At 31.1% G+C, this 22,030-nt stretch overlaps 1 protein-coding gene and 3 long non-coding RNA genes across 17 annotated transcripts; 2 read left to right on the forward strand and 2 right to left on the reverse strand.

The window, feature by feature from the left end:
- The first annotated feature begins 6,519 nt into the window (after positions 1 to 6,519).
- On the forward strand, positions 6,520 to 12,370 carry LOC103486082 (bifunctional dethiobiotin synthetase/7,8-diamino-pelargonic acid aminotransferase, mitochondrial-like). Of its 14 annotated transcripts, XR_007822805.1 has the most exons (10): positions 6,525 to 6,712; positions 8,430 to 8,554; positions 9,239 to 9,372; positions 9,462 to 9,593; positions 9,912 to 10,046; positions 10,378 to 10,453; positions 10,688 to 10,730; positions 11,059 to 11,103; positions 11,229 to 11,311; positions 12,138 to 12,370. XR_007822805.1 is itself a non-coding variant. In XM_051088254.1 (7 exons), the coding sequence occupies exons 2-7, from the start codon at positions 8,539 to 8,541 to the stop codon at positions 11,256 to 11,258; spliced, it is 492 nt and encodes a 163-aa protein (XP_050944211.1). In that variant the 5' UTR covers positions 6,526 to 6,712; positions 8,430 to 8,538; the 3' UTR covers positions 11,259 to 11,498. The 14 variants fall into 14 exon arrangements, 2 of the variants coding, with proteins under 2 accessions (XP_050944211.1, XP_050944210.1); XR_007822806.1 differs by having other exon boundaries at positions 6,522 to 6,712; positions 9,912 to 10,453; positions 11,059 to 11,118; XR_007822804.1 differs by having other exon boundaries at positions 6,523 to 6,712; positions 9,912 to 10,453.
- Positions 12,371 to 12,791: 421 nt separating this feature from the next.
- Positions 12,792 to 14,606, reverse strand: LOC127150466 (uncharacterized). The gene is made up of 2 exons (XR_007822809.1): positions 13,971 to 14,606; positions 12,792 to 13,082 (listed from the first exon to the last, which is right to left on the reverse strand). It is a non-coding gene; the product is annotated as an uncharacterized LOC127150466 (long non-coding RNA).
- Positions 13,813 to 20,305, forward strand: LOC127150465 (uncharacterized). Its single transcript, XR_007822808.1, has 6 exons — positions 13,813 to 13,975; positions 14,348 to 14,422; positions 16,005 to 16,052; positions 18,050 to 18,199; positions 19,123 to 19,190; positions 20,267 to 20,305. It is a non-coding gene; the product is annotated as an uncharacterized LOC127150465 (long non-coding RNA).
- Positions 16,515 to 17,535, reverse strand: LOC107990584 (uncharacterized). Its single transcript, XR_001762250.2, has 2 exons — positions 17,028 to 17,535; positions 16,515 to 16,909 (listed from the first exon to the last, which is right to left on the reverse strand). It is a non-coding gene; the product is annotated as an uncharacterized LOC107990584 (long non-coding RNA).
- Positions 20,306 to 22,030: the final 1,725 nt, after the last annotated feature.

The following is a 22,030-nucleotide window of genomic DNA, read 5'->3' on the forward strand; positions in this document are numbered from 1 at the left end:
ATCAACCATGCATCAATTCACTAGGTGGAATGTAAATAGCAGATGTTTCTTTATTATTATTACTATCTTACTTCTTCTTGTCCATAAGTGAAAGAATACACACTAGTTACATATCATATATGTAACCAGAGAATAACCATAATGTTGGTTGTATAATAAGTGTACATATAAAAAGAAGATGACCACTTTCGTTTTGTTTGTTTTTTTTTTTTTTCTTTAGGATATTTCAATAGGAATTTTCATCGGAGTTAGACTTCGCTTACGTGAATTGTTATTTTGTGGTTTATAAAGATGTTAAAGCATAATTTGTCTTTATTTGGTTAAGAATTTGTACTTTGTGTTATATATTACAAAAGTTATCCTAATATTATTATCGTCAATACTAATGTGTAGACTTGTGCATGCTTTAAAATGATTTTTTTTTCTTACAAGGTTTTACAAGAATCCATTGGACTCTTTGATTGAATTATAAGAAATTTCGTAAAGTTAGTGGAAAATTTTTGATTCCAAAGTATTTATTTGAGGCTTGTTTAGATTGTACTTAGTTACCGAACTTTAGTTACTAATTTGATTGTATTTGTCCCTTTGGGAACATTCCATAGGCTATTTGTACTTAAAAAAAAACGTTATCTATGTTATATATAAAACGTTATCTATGTTATTGTTATATATGAAACTTTTTATTTACATGTTAATCAGTTGAGGGTGAAAATTATGTGTGTAATGACAAGATTTAAAGAAACTATACAAAACATGTAATATGACATTATAAAAGTTGCATGTATGGATTATGTGACAATAAGTACATGTCGTATCGTGATAGAACATTTGTTGACAAAAAATATTTGTCGTGATTCAAATATTCTTGACAATAAAATGTCACGATTTACATATTCTCAACCGAAAGAAAAAAAATCATTATATAGCCTTCTTTAACGTTTTATAATTGTCATTAATAGACATAATAGTACAAAAAATATTCAATTTTGAATCGATTAATGACAATTATTATATATCATAATATATTTCACAAAATTTTATAATTATCGATAATTATTTTTTTTATGATACTTATTTTTCATCTTGAGAAAACTAATTGTGAAGTTTTTTCTTTTGATAATCCTACCTTTACCAGTGATATAATCATAATGAATGCAAAGAGTTCCCCACACAAGTTCTGATACTGAGGGAGCCCAACGCATTTTACTCGACCTATCCGGCTGGACTCTAAGGGCTAGGCAGGTCTGGTTTTGGTTAGGCCAAAAGCGAAGTGTTCCCCACACAAGTTCTGATACTGAGGGAGCCCAACGCATTTTACTCGACCTAACCGGCTGGACTCTAAGGGCTAGGCAGGTCTGGCTTTGGTTAGGCCAAAAGCGAAGTGTTCCCCACACAAGTTCTGATACTGAGGGAGCCCAACGCATTTTACTCGACCTAACCGGCTGGACTCTAAGGGCTAGGCAGGTCTGGTTTTGGTTAGGCCAAAAGCAAAGAGTTCCCCACACAAGTTCTGATACTGAGGGAGCGCAACGCATTTTACTCGACCTAACCGGCTGGACTCTAAGGGCTAGGCAGGTCTGGTTTTGGTTAGGCCAAAAGCAAAGAGTTCCCCACACAAGTTCTGATACTGAGGGAGCCCAACGCATTCTACTTGACCTAACCGGCTGAACTCTAAGGGCAAGGCAGGTCTGGTTTTGGTTAGGCCAAGAGTGAAGAGTTCCCCACACAAGTTCTGATACTGAGGGAACTCAACGCATTCTACTTGACCTAACTGGCTGTACTCTAAGGGCTAGGCAAGTCTGGTTTTAGTTAGGTCATGTTTTCAGCAGCACATATTATTAAGTATGTACAGTGTTCACAATATTCATATAATAGATTGCATACATTTTACTCATTTCTAAGCTATTAAAGTACGCATTTTCAACATATTTAAGATATTTAAATAATAAAACAATCACAAACCCAAGCTCCATGCTTAAGGGTTAGGCAAACGTGTTTTCTAGGATTGCTCAGCGAGGTCTAAAATCAACAAAAGTTTCAGAAAATCACAATTACTGAAAGCTCGAGTTCAACAACATAATGGAAAAAACATAACCCTTATATAATATAAATCTCTAACAAACAACGCACGCAAGGAAAAGACATAGAGAGAGGGGCGGAAAGACCATGGCCTCGTTGTGGCAGTGGCGACAGGTGAAGATTTGGTCGCAGCATGGAGCTCGGATTTTGCACCGTCTCCTGTAATGCTCGCATCTAAATGAAATCGAAAAGAAGTCACAAGTGAAGGTAGCAATGAAGAAGAAGAGGAAGAAAAAGGAAAAAAGAAAGAGATTGATGATACCCATATTGCAATTTCCCGAAATCTTGTTTCATGGCGGATTGGGGCAGAGGGAAGTGTTCTTCCATTGGAGATCGTCTCCTTGTTTGAGTTCTTCGATAATAGAGAACAGAACAATTGGAGTATTAACAGAATATTTATTAACTAATTCTTTTACAAATAATTTTTAAGGAGTAAATAAATAAAAAGACTATTTTGGAATATAGACAATAAATTCCTTTTACCTCATTTAAAGTTTTTTTTCTTTTTATTTTTGTTATTAAAAAAAAGTCTGAGGTCTTTTCAAAAGTATAACAAGGTGGCAAGTATTTAGAACAATTTCGAAAACAAAAAAAGCACCGACACACACCGTGTAAAATACAAAAATGACCCATCAACCACGCGTTGTAATATATTTACGATCGTTTAGCGATTGTTTAGATATGACTATAATTTATCATTTCAATTATATCGTTTAATTTTGTTACTCCAATCTAAATGATTTTTTTCAAGATTCTTTAGAGGAAACGAAGGAAAAAGACAATGGAAAGATTAAACGACATAAAAAAAGAATAAAAAAAGAAGAAAGACGATGAAAAGAAATCATAGCAAAAAAAAAAAGAGAGAAAAAGAAGAAATACGACGGAAAGAAATCGCAGCAAAAAAAAAAAAACGAAAGACGACGAAAGAAATCGCGAGTAAGAAAAAATGATCGAAAGACAAACCTATAATATTTAAAAAATGACTAACTTTATGCGCTCTGTAACCGTAAATAGTTTGATGTTTTTGTTACATGAAAGTTTTTAAAAAAGTTTCTTAATAAAAATTAAGAAAAATATTAAATTTTTAATAACAAAAAAAATACTAATTTATAGTCTCACGTTAACTTATTTAAATCTTAAATTATTAGACACATTTTCAATTGTATGAACCAAATTTTTTATAAAATATTTACAAAATATATTAAAATTTTTGATTTTATACATTAATGACATTTATAGAATTATCATTGCTAAATTCATACATTTTATTATATTTTGTAAATACTCTTAGCAGTTTTATTATTTATAATAAATTTTAATTTATAAGTATAAATTTATCCTATCTTCTTCATTTTATTTTACTGGTTAAATTATAAAAAACGCTTATAAACATTATATTTTATATAAAAAAATATCCTTAAATTTTTAAAATAAGTTTAAAAAAAAGGCCTTATTTTTAGCTTTAGATTAAAATAGTTAGTGTTCTATGTAAAAAATATTTGTTAACTTTCCAAAAAGTTTAAAATATAACTTTAAATATATATATATATAAAAAGAATGTTAAGGTTTTCTTTATAGTTGTTTTTTTCTTTTTGTGTTTGGTACAACTAGTCCATTAAAATAGTTTTTGGATGTTAAAATAAATGAAAATGTGATTTGGTAGATGGAAAAATAATTTATTTTACCAAATAGTTTAGGGGTTTTTTAATTCTAAACATGACCCAATTTTCTTTGAAAAAGTCCCTAGATAATAATAATAATAATGATGATGATAATGATAATAATGATAATGATAATAATGATAATAATGATAATGATAATCATGATAATGATAATGATAATGATAATGATAATAATAATAATAATAATAATAATAATAATAATAATAATAATAATAATAATAAATAATAATAATAATAATAATAATAATAATAATAATAATAATAGGCTTAATATTATTCTTCTTTTCTCTTTCCCTAATTTAATCAATTAAATCCACTTAATCTCTTTTTTATTAAGCCCACAATCTCCATATAAAATATTTCAAAAATCACCCAATCACCTTAATCTTTTCCCAAATAAATATCACGCATAGATATTTTCTTGATGTCTAAAAATCAAATGTTCATAAATCATTTAATTCAAAACACCCAAAATTTCAATAACTACACTTAAGATAATAAATTAAATTCGAAATTGTCGGGGCGTTACAGCCATACATTAGGCCTACTAAAATAGTAAGCATAAATGATTTTTAAATGTCGCCTCATCTCTATGAGAAAAACACCAAGGTTCCCTTAAGCGTTTTAAAATATTAATTCCAACTTGAGAGAGTGATAGTAAAGCAAGAAACATGAAAGCAGAAAAGGACGAAAAAAAATGATGTTTGATTCAAAGTGAACAATGGAGAAAGAGAAGAGAGCAGCTATAAAAGAAAAATTGCATTAGATGACAAAAAAAATTAGAAAAACAACTCATACACCTCTTTTTTATATATTGCGAATATGACAAATATGACAAGTAGTTAATGATATCAGACGACTATCAAATGACTATCGGATAGTCAGAGCGTTATCTGCTTTTAAATCACTGCTACAAAAATAGACTCTCTTGACGGTTCTAAAACCGTCACTGAATCAAGTGTCAAGAAAGAAAAAGTTCCTAACGGTTGCTAAAAAGTCAAGAAATGTGAACGTTTACAGTTTATGACCGTCAAGTATTCAATTTTACATGACAGTTTAGAACCGTCAAGAGTATAAGTGGTAACAACAGCTTAGAACCGTCAAGAATGTGAGTCTGCATGATAAAAACCGTAAAAAATATGAATATTTATGACATTTTAAAGTCGTCAAGAGTACATTTTTTCATGGCATTGATTAACCGTCAAGAATGTGATTGTTTATGACATTTTGTCACCTTCAAGAATATGCTTTTTCATGACATTTAGAAACCGTCAAGAATGTCATTCATAACCGTCAAACAATAATTGTTTGTTCTATACAATATGCTTGTATAGAACAAACAAAAAGAAGGTAGCCTATTGTAATTCAAAACCGTCAAGCAATTTTCCATTTTTTTTAAATTGTAATTTATTTATATTTTTGTTCTTATATTATGCTCCTATTGGTCCTGTATAGTGGTCCAACAATTGTTCCATTTTAAATCCATATAAACGACAAATGTTCATCAAATGACAACTCAACATCATCTATTCATATCATTTCCAAAACTTTGCATCATATTCATATCATTTACAAAACCAATATAAACAATTTCATCAGGTTTCCAAGAATTCAATTAAACATCATATAATTAACTAACTTAGCCCAAAAGTATATGATAGATACATAAAGTTTCATAATGGCAACCCCCTACATATGAACAATTTACCTATCAACAATTCACTTAAACCCTAAACCACAACAAAGTCTTAAAAGTATATCTATCAACCCCCTCCATATGAACAATTCAAAAAATCAGTCACAAAAAAAAAAAGTTTTCTGCTTCAGAATCACAAATAAGTCGTAGATCATATGTATGAAACCAAAGACTCAGCCAACTCAACCCACACCTCATCTAACTCAACCAGTGAGTATGGTTTTTGTGTATTAATCTGTAAACATGCAAAATAAATAAATTAGTATTCATGAAAATTATTATACCCACAAAAGAAATAGTTTGATATATAACATACGGAATTCAAGATGACAATGCTTCCCATATTTATAATTTCTCTCATAGACTTCATGACATAGTATCCACACGCAATTTAAAATATGACACTAGAACATGAAAGGCAGATAAATACTTGCAAAAAAACAAAAACTAATAATAGTATATTTTTTAGGAACAAAATCTCATCAAACATGATAGATACAAATTATGAAAAGGTTTCTAACTAAATAGTTTTTATCAAAGCTTGATTAATAAACAACCAACATTCTTGCCAATAATTTAAGCCACTATGGTTATAAAGGCGCCTGTTGTCTTTGCCATGCTGATAGAATTTTAAGTTCAGCCTCCTCTTCCAAGTTCAAACTGATGCATTTTCATATGTCAGCATGAATGCTAGCTCAAACAACAAAAATAACAAACACAGACGAGAAGAGTTCTCACAGCAATAAAAAGTAACAATGAAAAGGAAAGAGCAATAATATGCAAGCTACAACACAAAAACTTTCGCATAGGCACTAGAAGAAATCTAGCCTTTAATGTCGGATGGAAAAAATGAAAACGGAACTTTAATGTCGGTTTTAAAAAAGCGGATGTTTAATGCGGTTTTAAATCGACATTAAAGAGAAATCTTCAATGTCGATTTAAAACTGACATTCAACATCTACCTTTTGAAAACCGACATTAAAACTATGATATTTTTTTTGTTTTTTTTATTTTAGAAAAAATTAAATATTTCTCTCTCTTACTTTACCCTTTCTCATGTCACACGATTTCCTCCTCACTTTCAATTTCTTTTTCTTTTCAATCTCATCTCACTTTCTTCCCTCTATTCTTTGAGCAGCCGCCACCGTCACCACCATCGTCATCCCTCGTGGCCAGCTCATGACCAGTCGTCGTAGAATAGTCCTTCGAACTAGATTTTTTCTCTGATCGTCGTTGTGCTCGCCACCATCATCAGGTAAGTTTACTTTAGGTCGCTCTTCTTTCTTTGATTTACCTCAACCTTTCTTAGTTCCTCAACCTTTGTTTAAATAGTTTCTTAACATAAACACTCCCAAGCTCACAATCGCTACTAAACCCTACGCTTCTTTTCAACTCTTGAATTAATTAAACGCACCAACTACAGGTAGGGTTTGCATTTTCTACGATTATCTTTGTCTTTTACTTTACTAATTTCCCATGAATGGATGCTGGAGGTATTTTGGTCTCCCTACCCAACCCTACTCTTTTCATTCTTTTTTCTTTTTAATTTCATTTCTCATTGTTGTTCTCGATTTCAACAAGTAAATAGTTGATATCGAGACCAACCTTTTCATTTAACCATGGTTTTTTGTGTTTACTCTAATTTTTAATGCCCACAACATGTTTGATGAAATGACTGAATGATGACATTGATTTTTCTTTTGGGTCGTTGGTTGTTAATAACAGTTCACTAGTCAGATTGTTTGATATTTTAGCTTGTTGGTTGGTTATTTAATATTTTTCTATCAAATGGGGTGATATTAAAAAAGATGTAGAGGTTGAGTTTACTATTTAATATTTTGCTGATTGGTTTATAATTGCACTATTTCCATATGGTAATTTGTTTCTTGTAATGGTTAATCTCCCATGATGCCTTGCTGCTAATCTAGTATTATTCGACTTAGTTTAAATTAATTTTATTCGATGTTTCCTTGTTGTGAATGGTTTTACAAGAGGGAACCAATGTTTTTCTAGGGATCTGAATTCCTTTGCTGATGTAAATTTCTTGGTTCATTTCATTCATGGGATGAAAGTTCATAGAAACCATCCACTTGATGGGATTTCTTGGTTCATTTCATTCATAGGATGAAATTTCATTCATGGAATGATAGCTGTTTAGCTCTTTTCAAAGAGTTTCAAAATGTGTGATTTACTTTATTTTTTGGAGAAGAAACTTCTCATTAACTACAATGAAAGAAAGAAATTGAAATCAAAGAGAAAGTATTTTCTTTTGGACGTTTACTATAAGATCAGGGTTTATGAGATTGGTTACCGTCAAATTTTCTCTAATAGTATCTATTTTGAATGTAAATTTTCTTGGGTCCTGCCACCTAGAAATAATGTGACCTAACATCCATTAGTAATTTGCTGTCAAGCATAATTCATCCATATTGGAAACCATGGAACTGGAAATGTTTAAATTCTATTAGTATTTGTAGAAAATTTTTCTATCAATCAATGATCTTAAAAAACTAGATAGCTGCTTTAAATGGTCTATATATATTTTAATGCACTTGGGTTTGTGGCGTTTTGAGCTATTGTTGTGATCATTGGTTAATTATTTGCTATGTATTTTTACTAAACTTGATGTGATCCAAAATCAAAATTATTAGTAGCAAACAGTATTTTGATATGATTTTCTTCCGATCTATGAAATCGGGGCAAAAAACTTGAATGTTGCTTGTAGGCTTTCCAACATTGTTGATGTAGCTAGTCATTTAGTTCTCTTAGCTTAAGAAAAACAAGTACCTTGTGTACCTTGTAATTCTTATTGCATGAAAGCCTCTTCGCTTTCGGTCTCTTTTCATGCTTTTTTTAGCCTATGACTTGTAAATTTTATTAGTTTAATGAAGTATAATAGTTTAAGCTAAAAAAGGATAGTAATAAAGATCCTTTGAAACATGATAATATCATTTTTCTCATAATCACAACAGGTATTTGGAAGAGGTTTTTTTTTTTTATCCTCCTACAGTATATATGAACGGAGGCAAGTGGTATTTTTCTTGCCAGTTGGATTGTAACCAAAGAGCTTGAGACTTGAGAATGCTTGCAAGTGAATGTAAGTCTTGCTCATTAAAGTGTATCTTGTTTTTATATTATTAAAGTAATGTTATTTCTGTCAGTTTTCGATTCACATGATGAGGTATTTGATGAGAAAATGGACCGTTTAGATTTGACTAAAATCTATTCAACATATTCGTCTCAACAATTATCATATTCTTCAAAGTCCAAATCATTACTTGGAGCATTAATTATGGAACCAAATAACCAAGATAATTACTATCATTAATCTTTTCCTTTGTCTCATTTTAAGAATGCCATTTCATTTGGGGTTCTCATTAAAAAAAAATTCAGAGGAATGAGTGATTTTCCTATAAGAATACTAATCCATGAGATGGAGAATGTCACGATCAACCGATTGTACTTGTTTATTTTGTGGAGGAGAGATAATATGGGTCGGGGGGGTAAATTTCACGGAACTTGTAGAGTCCTCTTCATTTTTCTTTTGAGAATGTTGATTCTTGAAGTGCAGCACTTATTGTCATTTGATTTCCAATTATTTTAAGGCTAATTCAGATGGGAAAAACTTATAATTAGTTTTTGTACTTCTGATGGGAAAGAATTTTGAAATCTGAAGCGTTTATGACTTTGGTTGCATACTCTTAAGTCATAGCTTAAGTAACAACGAATGCAGTTCCTTTAACTAATTATTTTATTATCTAACCTGAGAATTGTTATACAGTAATACAAAGTGCTGAAAGAATGCATATGGTGGATCCTCTCTTCCAACAAGTACTTGTGAAAGAATGTCAAGATAAAAAGATTTCTGTCATTTTTTATGAGGTTTTTACTGGTTTTTGGCGCTTGGGTACTGAGGTACGTAGTCATTCATCATAACAAAATTTCATTATCTCACTGGAACTAAGAACATGAAAAGAGGTAATTCAATCATGGGTTCCTTACAGACTGCTGCGGAGCTACTTCATTGTTCGCCATATATAGTCTGCTTCGCAAAGCTGATGACTGGTGGAATTATTTCGTTATCTGCTACATTAGCTTCAAACTCTGTATTTGAATCCTTTATTGGTGACTCTAAGGTAATTACTGCAAAGGTTGTGTCATTAGCTACAATATCTCTTTGTTATCATCTGTCTATGAGACAATCATAATCTTATGACAGCTTATTTTGGTTATTTGTATTTTTCCTGAGGCAGCACTCTAATACATTATCAATTAGTTTTAGTAGTTCTCAATCAAAATTTATCAGCAGACTTCTGTATGGTTAATGTGTAGGATTGCACTATGATCTGCTTGTGTTTCCTTCATTCTCTAATCAACGCTGAAATAAGCTTTGCTCTTACAATTTTTGGCATCCATCAAGTGGTTAAATACCTGTTTTCACGTTATTTTTATAGCTTAAGGTCCTTCTGCATGGACACTCGTATACTGCTCATGTTTTGGGTTGCACGGCTGCTACGAAGTCCATTAAATGGTTTAAAGATCCTCAAACAAACCTGAATATCATTTCTGAAGGGACATCTCTTAGGGAGGTATGTGCGATCTATTTAAAGTTATTCTCAAGTGGCTAGTTACACAAGTTTTAATGAATTTCTTTGGATTATAAAGTTTGGCTCGAAGGGTTTGGATAATATTATACATCAAGAAAGAAGTTAGAAAAGAATGATAATTCTGAAGAGAGTTTGTGATTTCATATTATGTCATTTTGAATAAATAGGCATTCTCGTTAGTCATGATTAATACTTGCATTTAAAGTTATGTTATACTTAGAAGGTCTTGCTAAAATATCTTTCTGTTGGATCCATTTGTTTTTTCAATGCTTACCGTTATGGGATGACAATTTGGTTTATGAGATCTCGTCAGATCCTGCAGTAAAGAGAGTAGTAGCATTGGGAACTCTCTTTGCTCTAGAACTTCAAGTAGATGGCTCTAATGCCGGGTATGCTCGAACCTCCTTATTAACTTCAATTTAAAAAAAAAACATTTTTTCTATGTGTATTAGTGGCTAAGTTATGTGAATATTGAGCTAGCTATTTCTTGTCGGATAGAACAAACAAAAAGAAGGTAGCCTATTGTACTTTAGGAAATCTTTAACGAATATAGTAGTAATTAGGTAATGTAGACAATATTTCATTCTCATTCTCAGTGGAATGTTTTTGCCCCATTGACATAGATGTCTCCAATGCACCTGTCTTTGTAATCAAAGAATTAAGAAGGTAAATTAAACCAGACATTCTATTTGCTGGTCAGAGTGTGCAATTTTATAGTCTTACCAAACAAATTTTATACTTCATTAGGAATTGTGATATGTCGGTAAATAAATTCACTAGAATTCTTTGTAAATACAATTATTTTAGAATTTATTACTGAAGTTGGTCGATTTTGAACAGGTATGATCCTTGTATGCAAGATCTCTTCTTTTAAAGCTTAGAGAGGATGAGATCTAATTTTTTACATTATAGTCAGCTCGTTGTGTAATCTTTTCTCGAATTTATGCTATTGTCAGTTTAGTAAAAATTAATGCTATCTTCTTCTATGGTACAGATTTTGGACAGCGGAAAAAAGATAGGATTTGAACATTGGGATCTGGTAGTGATACTGAAAGTTGGTTTTTCCCCATTTTTATTGGTTCTGTTCAGAATGAATCAATGTTAATTTATGGAATAAATCTTTGTATCAACATTAAGCACAAATCTTTACATTATTGGCTGCAGTGTGCATTTGATAGAACTGTGTGGGATTGATCAATACTTTGCAATGAAGGCAATGGAAGGGTGTCATGCTCAACCACAACAAGGTTTTGTAATATTGCCTTTTTTATTTTACTGCTTACTTGAAATGATCGTTCTGTAGATTCTGTACTTTTGCCTTTTTGTACAATTGTGTTCTTTGAACATTCCGATATTATATATAATGTGTCTACCCTCACAAGAAAATCTAGTAGAATTGTATATGAAGAATATAGCTTTCTTCTTTACTTTTTACTCAAACGTCTTTTTTCTTTTTTCATATGGTATTGAAGTGATTGCTCCCTTCGATGGTGCGTTTGATTTTATGGAACTTTTTTATGACATTGGATTTTATTTTGAAAGAAACATGCTTTTATGCTTGATAAGTTAATAACTTCAACATGAAAGTTAATGACCAAATGTTTGCTGATGGAAAGAACCAAATAAAGCATGCCTTTGGGAATTAATGCGATATTCATAAAAAAACAATGACGAATTGGAGTTTTTGATTGAGAATTGAAAATGATTAGGTAGTATACTATTGATTTTTATAGCATCTGCTCTATTATAAATATATGTGAAACTTTTTCAGTAGGCTACTTAATTTAGTATTTCGATGTAGCTTATTCTGATGACTGACCTATAAATAGTACAAAGGAAGCTTTTGAGAAAGTTGTTTTCATCAAAACTCATAAGACTAATGCTCAAACAGAGGGTAGTTACCTTTTCATATATTGGGTTTTAATTGTTTTTTTTTTTTTTGTGAAGATGAGCATCCTTAATTGTGTTAGCCTCTCTTATTTAAGTCAATTTCAATGTTCTTTTAATCGCTATAAAGAAATTTTTGAATGTTTTAGTAGTCAAATTAAATGGTTTATTTTGATTTTCTTGTAGAATGATTGAAGACATATCGGGTTGAAAGCGAAACGATTGTGTAGATAGCTAGGCTATTGTTGAAGGTTGAAGACGGAGAAGATGTTTAGAATTTTTGTTAAAGTCTTGTATTAGGATTTTGTTTCATGTACTGTTGTAGAATGTATATATAAATATAATATTCAGATTTTATTTTGTGTATACAAATGTAAAAAACAAATATTATAGTTTCTAAATTAATTTAATTTTATTGATTTGTTGGAGTGAGGAAAAATATTTATCTACATGGACTCAATGTCGGTTTATAAAAAATGGACAATAATGAAACAATTTAATAAAAATAAAATTGAAAAAACGGGCCCAGAACAAGGCAAAAATGTCATTTTTAAACTGGCATTAAAGAGGCCTTTAATGTCGGTTTAGAAATGACATTAAAGGCATCTTTAGTGTCGGCTTAAAAATGACATTAAAGACGTTTTTAATGTCGGTTATAAACTGACATTAAAAGTCAATCGACATTAAAGGTCTTCAATAACACCATCAAAGATATCGGTTTATAACCGACATTGAAGGCCTTTAATGTCAGTTTTTAACGTTGGTTATAATTCGACATTAAAACGTAACCGACATTAAAGGCCAAATTTCTTGTAGTGAGGGTTTTCCAATTTAAGCACATAAACCAACAAATCTTCTAGTTGTATGATATCAAAAACAAACTTACCATTTGTTCCCTGAAATAACATTTCTAGTAAGGTATTTCATATTAAAGTACAATAAGGTAAAGAACAATCTTTGATTTCCATCAGAATAGAGGACAACAACATTTCTAGGGAAGAAGTTTTGCAATAAAAACAACCAAGTACATAAACAAGCTTTACCTTCCATCAGAATGATGGACAACAGATACAATAACTGCATTGCAAATCTCTCCCTATTTCATACTCATTTCGTCCGTTTCTAGTTTCTCTGGAAACATAAGCTGTCTTATTTAATTCAAAACACATTAAAATAACAAACTATTATTTATATGTAAAAGGAAAAAAGGAGTAGAAATTAGTCCTAATTTTAGGTGACAAATGTCTAAACAAACTATTTAAAGTATTATTTGACTACCTTCCTATCTATCAACACTTTGAAGAAACTATTTAAATAAACAAATTGTTACACTAACATTATAAATGTTAAAGTTGTTAGGTAATTATGTGGAATCTTCGCATTAAACAAACAAATTAAACAAAGAACACTACAACTTACAAACAATCAAACAACTTCCAAGTTTTATTAAAAAAGAAAAACAAGTTGGACCCATGATTCAAGGCTTTGTTCAAATATAAAAACTGAGATAAAGAGATTGTGAATTACAATTTTGTCTATAAGAACAGGATACTATGAACAATAATGTTTCGAGAAATTTTTTTCCTTTTTTTTTTTTTTATTAATTTCAACAATTACAAACTGAAATATGAACAAATCAAAAACATTAAAAAAAAAATCAATTTGTCTCAAGACTGTTATTCAGTTCTTTAAAAATATAATTGAAATGACAAACCCTAAACAAGAGATTCGATACATACAGGTTTACTTTTTTTTTCCTTGTTTTGAGAAATTGAGTTAAGAATACAAGTAAAAACATATACAGTTTATATATAATCAGCAGATTACAAATCAATCTAATAACAATGGAGTCAAGTAAAAAGAAAGAGATTAAGAGGATTCCAGATGAGAAAGAAAATTTCTTTACCCCAAAAAAATGCAAATTTTTGAAGCGAATTTTTATTTCGTTTTCTTTTCAGTTAGCGGAACAGTATTTCACACAAGAAATTATGATATGGAGGAGAATCGAGAAATACTTACTTCAGGTTAATCATTCTATTGCATAATCAAATTACATAGATCTCAACTCAAACGTTCTTGCCATAGCAAGTGCTTTTCTTCAAAGATCCTTATGTTTCTTTCTATGTTTCTTCAAAGATCCTTATGTTGCTTTTCTTCAGAGATCCTTATGTTTCTTCAGAAAAATTTCAGAAGTGATAATCTTGGCAGTGTTAACCCAGGCTGTTCCTTTGGGGACATCCAATAGTTAACACGCGTTATTCTTCTTTCTAAAAGAGAGATTAAGAATTTTCAGTTTACTTTTTTTTGTCTCTAGCTATCCTCAGTGATTATTCTTCTGTTATCTCAAACTACTATTCATGCCTTTGTGGGTTTTGTTTTTATTATGCAATCCTCAGGTAACCATTGTTACCGCAATAATATTTTGCCATAGGTTCTTTCTTCGGCAATCTCATGCAAAGAATGACCGAAGGGTAAGTTCATTCCTCCAATTTCTGTTGAGAAATATTTATTTTGTGTACATAAAAATAAGAGAATTGTTTTCTCAAGCTGGACAAATTATATTCTTTTGTTGATCTGGTTTGCTGGCATTTTCTTTGTCGAAAATTTTCAGATGCTTATGAATAAAAAGTCTTTTTAAAGCTGGCTTTTTATGTATTCGATCTTGATGTTTTTCCATTGAAGATTAAGGAGCTTCGGTGACCTATAGATTACAAGTTTAAATTTTATAGCAGTAGCTTTTGTTTTGTTTCTTTTCACACTGTGATGTGTTGAATGGCTTTCCTTTGAGAACTTGAGATACCCTTTTCATGTTTGGGTGACAAGTTTTATGAAAAGTGCCAAAGCCTGTATGGAAAAAGGTAAAAATGGTATTAAAACAGACATACAAAAATGGAAAAAGGTAAAAATGAAAAAGAAAAACCAACCCGGAGATCAAGAAAGGCTCATCCAAACTATTAAAGACATTGTTAATCAAATTCTCATTAGTAATTGCCTCAATTTGTAGCCGTGGAAATTGCCCACACTAGAAGAAATATAGGCTTTAATGTCGGTTGGGAAAAATGAATAAAGAACATTAACGTCAGTTTTGAAAAGGTGGACCTTTAATGTCGGTTCTCCACCGACATTAAAGACTAAGCTTTAATGTCTATTTTAAACCAACATTAAAGGTCCGCCATTTTGAAAACCGACATTAAAGATCCATTTAAATTTAAATTTTAATAATTTTATTTTGTGAAAAAATAAGACGCTTTAATGTCGGTTTTCCACTGACATTAAAGGTCCATTTAATTTTTTTTAATAATTTTATTTTGTGAAAAAATAACATTGTCTCTCTCTTACTTTACTCTTTTCGACCGTCTCCTACTCGCAAACCTTTTCTTCTCCAAATGAATCCCTTCATTTCTTTTCCAATGACGTTTTCTTCTCCGATGGTCGTTCCTTCTCCAAATAACCATCGCTGCCACCATTGAGCTTGTTGCCACTATTGTGATCGATGCCACCATTGTGCTCGCCGCCACCAATTTGCTTGCTGCCACCATTGTTGTTCTGATCGCCCACCCTTCGAAACAAATTCGTCCGCATTTCCCTCCTTCTAAACAAACTCGTCCGTGTCTCCCTCTCACATTCTCACCCTAGACTATTAATGCCGCTCCTACCTTTAACATTCACAGCTTGTGCATCCACCTTCTAAACAAAATCGGCCGCGTCTCCCTCGCACGTTCACATTCTCCCTCTCACATTCACAGCAACGGAAATTTCCATCTTCTTTCAAGTGGTCGCGATTTTTTTAATTTAGGGTTTAAGCTACAATGTTTTTTGATTTTGATTTAGACTGCAAACCACCCATCAATCTCAAAATTCAATTTGTTTCAGTATTTGAGTATCTGTGGACAGTATTTATCTTGCTATCTTGCGTTTAGTTGTTCGGTTATTTCATTCTGATGAAGACTGAGTTTGGGTTTTGTTCAAAATTCAACATGAGTTATTTCAGTATTTGAGTATTTGCGGACATGATTATTACTTCTAAATCCTTTCTGTTTTCTCTCTTTGTAGGTAGAATCATGATTGGATTGTATGGGCAGATTGTACCGAAAACTGTAGGTATGTCCTTCAATCATTGTATAAGTAATTTAAACCGAATGGAGCCTTATGCTTGATGTATTATCTCTGAGTTTATTGTTGAACCGAACATATATTAATGAATGTGCATACACTTCTTTCAATGTACTAGTTTATGAGTTGTATATCAATGGAATGGGATATATCAAGGGTGACCTAAAAATAAATAAATAGAAGCCCTCAACCACTTCAATATTGGAGTATCCTAATTTGGGAAAAGGAGGAGGTTGGTTTGGGTTTATATATATATTGAAGAGAAGAGGGGTGTAAGGTGTTAGGAAGTTTCAGAAAATGGGATTGGAGGATGGATGGATGGATGACTAAGAAGGAAGAGGAACAGAAGAAGGATTAATGCTAAGAAGTAAAAATATATGCTTACATCAGCCTCTGGGTATAAAGTGATTTGAGCATAGACTTCATCCGTTTCCTTTTCAGCATGAAAAATTGAAAGCAAAAGAAGAAAATGAGCATGAAAAATCAACAGAAACAAAGTAGGCAAGTGTACATGAACAAAAGAGAAAATAAGAAATACCAACAAACAAATGTTAACAACACTACATAGGATCTTGGGAGGGAGACCAAAATGAGGGATTTGGAGATTAAGCTTCTGATTTGTGGACTCTTCCAACTAATGAAGAACCAAAAAGCAGAAGAAATTTCAGCCTCTAAGATTATGAGGGGTTTTTGTTTCAAGGGTGAAATTGACAAAGAGATGACAAAATACTTGTTCCATATGACCCTACGGAAAGTAAAAAACCCTTTCTCCATGATAGGAACTTCAACAAGAGGTCCTGCACATGCCTTCCACAGCTCCTCATACATATCCTCACCTTCCAAACCTACCCACCAAACAAAATCAATCAAACACTCCAAAAACACCTTGAAATTTCAAAGTCCTTTGGGTGTTTTGATAAACACCAAATTTGAAAAAAATAGAGAGATTCAACTGGGTTTCACCTTTGTGAGACTCCCCTGGATTCTCTTCATAAAGCGTCATCCAAATTAAGAAAATGGGTCTCAGTCTAAAATGCCAAAGATTGAAGAACAACAAGAGAAACCAAAGAAGAAGATAGGAACAGGGGACAAAGGGTCTCTCTCTTCTCTCTCTCTCTCTCTCTCTCTCTCTGAAAGAATGGTAAACTATCGTGCTACTGCTACCCCATCTACCGATCAATCAAAGGACAAGCCACAAAAGAAAGAGAGAGAGAGAGAGAGAAAAAGCTAAGAAAACAGGACGGTTAAGCAAGCAATCATAATTAACCGTACAAGTTTATTTACTCACCCTTGTTTCTTTTTTCTGCTTTTTTTTTGTAACAGATTGTTTCTGTGATTATTATGTGCTCAATTTCTTTCTCTCTCTCATCTACTTCAGTTATAAATCAAACTTTTTGCAGCATAGAAAAACGCTTCCAAGGGAAAAAAATTTGTTGGGTTGTCTTTAACTGGATTTCACGTTTCAAATTCTGTCATCTCATTTCATTCACCATTTTTTCTCTTTTTCAAAAAATTTTATTGCTTTTTAATACCAATTATAGTTTTGAAAATTTTATGATTGTTTGAGCCCAATCTTCCAACTCTTGGAAGTACATTATTTGAAACAAATGACAAATTTGAAGTAAACTTTTTTTTGGTTGTTTATGAAGTGGGACCAATGGATGAATCCACTTTTTAAAATATCTATTTTGATTTAGGTGGATGGATGAGTGTTTTCTAGACAATAATAATAATTAAAAGATCCTATAGTTAGTAAAAAGTGATGTGATTCTTCTAGTTTTATTTTTTTATTTTAAAATTTTGGAAATAGAGAGACTAAATTATCTAAATTTGAGAGTGAAGATTGAAAAGAAAAGTAGAAAACATGGAAGTAAGTCGTACAATTATTAAAATGATATTTTGAAATGGATGGAGGAGATTTAATGAAATAAATGAATTTAGTTGGGTTAATGTGTTAATAATGTGTTAATGTGTTATGGGTATAGGTATTGGAGCTTGGGATAGTGGTACATTCGGTAATTATAGGAATAGGTTTGGGTGTTTCCGAAACTCCAAAGACAATAAGACCCCTTGTCACCGCCATCACTTTTCATCAGTTATTCGAAGGCATGGGCCTTGAAGGTTGCATTGCTCAGGTACTTCATCCAATTCCCCCTTTTTTTCCTTCTCTCTCTCTCTTCTTAATCAAAACTTGCATCAATTATTTTTTCTTCTTTTAATCATTTGAAAACCCATAATGTGGATGGCGATCATAGGGTTTGTCCATTTGTAATTCAATTTCTGGGACCTTGGTCTTCTGTGTGCATTCATTCATGTTAATTTTGAAATGGGTTCATGGACATATATTATGTATACATACAACTATGTAGAGAGTTAAGATCATTGTTATATTTATTTTATATCCAAGATATAGTTACATTCATTTACATAATCAATTTTTATATATTAACTATCATCTTAATTTTTATACTCTAATAACGCCATTGAGATTGAGATTTGAGATAATTTTCAAACCTCAATAATGCCTTTTTTTTTTCTCTTATTTGTTATTTGTTATTTATGATTTCAAAGGTCAAAGTGTGGTTCTTATGTAAGGGAGCAACATTGCAATTTATAACGTGACACAACATTGCAATTTATAATGTATCACGTTAATGTTGATCATGTGTATCGTATCCATATGCCCATGTAGATTGTATATTATGTTGTTTTTTTCATTGTTGCTGGAGTGGTGCTTGCAGGTTCATTTTCATCATCCTACCACTACAATAAAAGAGTTTCCAATATTTGGACGTTGTAATGCTTAGAAATTGGCTTTTACTAGAAATAAAGAGCCAAGGATAGATTGGAAACAAAGACATTTATGAAAAATAATTTCTAACCGAAGGATAGATTGGAAAAAAAACATATTTATGAAAAATAATTTCTAAGCCAAGTAGATTGGAAACAAAGACATTTATGAAAAATAATTTTTCCTCTATTGGATTTTTCTAAACATAGTTGCTTTCTTATGTTAACATTTTTTTCAACTATTTATTAGTGAGTTACCTATGTGTAGAAACAAGCAGCTGATGGAGGATTTCAAGGTTGACCTAACAAGCCTGCTGACACTTGTTACGCATTTTGGTAAGGAAAAATGTAGATGTGTGACCATTTTTTTAAGTACAGTATGGGAATTAGTTCTTGACAAAGCAATATTGTGGTTGGATTGGATCTACCTTGAGGATTTTTTGAGGGTGGACATAACTGTACCCATCCTATGTTCCAATTTTCCTCCAAAGTTTTGGTAGATTTTAATTTCAAAATAGTTTGTTAACTAAATTTATAAAGATGGAATTTTATGATAAACAAAGGGAGTATGGTATTCTTGTCGCACAAAGTTCTGACTTTTGGTGTTAGGAGAAAGAGACATTTTAGTATCTTCTCATGAATTCATAAAATAAAGTTTAAGAAATCAAATATTTTGATAAATTCCAAGGAGGTATGAATTAAAAGTTTAGAAACTTAGAATTTTTTCATTAAATTTTAAGTTAAACTTGGTAGTCATAACTTAATGTTAATCGATTAGTAGCTTATTTATTGTTTAATTTTGTGTATAACATATCCATTAGATTTTTAAATATGTCAAATATGTCTGTTACCTATTTGGCACAAAGTCAAAAGTATAATAAATCTATAGATAACCCCTAAAATTGAGGGACTAAACTTGAAATTTTACTTAAATTACTTATACTATATTAAAAGTGGAAGAATTAGTACATTCCTTTTTTGTCCCTACATTTGTCGTAAATAAACACTTTGCTCTTCTTTGTTGTAGACTTTTCAATTGGTGTTTTTTGAGAAATGTTCATACAGTAGAGTTTTTGTGACATATGTTTGTTCATCATCCTTTGTTGTTTTTGATATTTCATTAAAGAAATTTAGAGATTGTTTGAAGCATTGAGTTGAGATAGGATGTCAGAAGTTCATATGTATATGGAGTTCGTCATATGTTTGGAAAAGTCATATGTCCGTGTTTGGGATGCAAAGTTGTTTTGTTTCATTGAATTGTTTATTGGTTTGATAAGTTTTAGAAGAAACTTTTTTTTTCTAATTTTATTCCTACAGATCTTTTTGTTATGTTTTTTTTTTGTTCTAATTTCTTCTTCACATCATTGAATTGTTTGTTGATTTAATTCTTTCCGATTTTTCCTTTGTTAGAGTGTGGTTTTTGGGGAAGTTTCTGTATGGCTATCAAGGAGTGTGGTTTTTAGAGTGTGGTTTTTTTTTTGTGGTTTTCGTGTTGGTAGACAAAAGAAGTTAAATGTAAGTTTTTCTTTTGGTTTTGTATAATGTTCATGTTTGTTATAAAGTTTTTTTTAATGTTTTTAGGTTTTGTTTCCTAATTCATTGGATAGAATTCATTGGTTTTGTGTAGTGTTTTTTTAGTGTTTTTAGGTAGTTATTATCATGTGTGCATGACAAGTGGTGGGGTGTGGTTCCATGAAGTTGTTATATATATTGTTTCGGACCTTATGCATTATATTGTATCGATCCTATAGTTGAGTTTTCATTCATATACTCTTTTTCTTCCCGTACTATTCTATATAATTGCATGACTTATTGCATTTTGAATGAAGTTAATTCAAAAGCTAAACATATAAAAGAAGCAAATTTATCATTCTTCTCCCATGCAGGCTTTAATTAATAGAAGTTAAGTAGATTTTTTTTTAGTTAGAAACATAACGAAGAAACATAATAAATAGAATAAAATCTTCAATCTAAGCCTAAACCAAGAGCCAAGATCCATCAAATTATGTAACAAAAGTATAGTAAATTTAACATTAATTACAATCTAAACCTAAATCAACAGAAATAAGTATCTCAAGAATTATACATTTAACAAATACAAAATAATTAATAAAAACAAAAAGAATTTTTAAAAAGAAGAAAACGAAGAAGAAGAAGGGTAAAAGCTAGCTTATGGTTATGGTGTGATATTTATACGTAGCGAGACTTTGATCAAAACTTTACCAATATTTCAATGAGCAAGTTCATGATTCCGACTCATGAATTCTTCTTCATGACTCGAACTGAGCTTGTGTTTGGTCTTTGTGGATGGTTTTAATTTGAGATTTGCTTATTAGTTGATTGAGTGATATAATTGTGAGTTTTGTAGTTGTTTGAGTGTATAATATAGAGACTTTTGGTTTGGGTTATATAGAACTTGTTAATTTTTGGAATGTGGGTTCAGTTTAAGTTTACTTAATTTCGTTGTTTTCTCGATTTTTTGTGTAGATTAAATTGCATCTTATATAATATGGATAAATTGTGGATGCAAAAGAATAGAACTTCATCTGAGTATGCTTATAGGGTTGAGATGTTTATTAAAAATGGTTTGAAGCATTCAAAGACGTCGAATGTCATGACATGTCCTTGTTTAAAGTGCGTGAATGCAAAACCTTTAGATGTGAATACAATTAGACATCACTTGTTTTTTAATGGCATCAATCAGAGTTATCAAGAATGGATTTTTCATGGTGAATCACTACAAATAAAGAGAAACAATGAAAGTGTCTTTAGTAGTGTAAAAGAAAAATTGATGAGGATGATGTTGATGACACAATTGGAATGTTTGAGGCTGCACATAATTATTTTAATGACAAGTCCATAAATTTTGAGGAACTAGTAGATGATGCCAAGAAACCATTATATCCTAATTGTACGAATTTTACCAAAATATCTACGTTGATAAAGTTATATAATTTGAAAGCTAAATTTGGATGGAGTGATAAGAGTTTCATTAAGTTGTTACAATTAATTTGTGACATCTTACCTACTCCCAACGACTGCCCTACTTCTACTTATGAAGCAAAAAAGATTTTGTGTACTCTTGGAATGAAGTACGAGAAGATTCATGCCTGTAGGAATGTTTGTTGCTTGTTTAGGAAAGAACTGTCTGATGCAAATGTATGCCCCTCTTGTGG

This window comes from Cucumis melo, chromosome 8, assembly GCF_025177605.1.
Source record: "Cucumis melo cultivar AY chromosome 8, USDA_Cmelo_AY_1.0, whole genome shotgun sequence".
Lineage (NCBI taxonomy): Eukaryota > Viridiplantae > Streptophyta > Magnoliopsida > Cucurbitales > Cucurbitaceae > Cucumis > Cucumis melo.

Excerpts from the sequence above, each read along its gene's own strand:
- LOC103486082 (XM_051088253.1), top strand. Across the intron at positions 9,594-9,911 it reads CCTTTATTGGTGACTCTAAG|CTTAAGGTCCTTCTGCATGG; the intron begins GTAATTACTGCA and ends TTATTTTTATAG. Across the intron at positions 10,047-11,058 it reads AAGGGACATCTCTTAGGGAG|ATTTTGGACAGCGGAAAAAA; the intron begins GTATGTGCGATC and ends TCTATGGTACAG.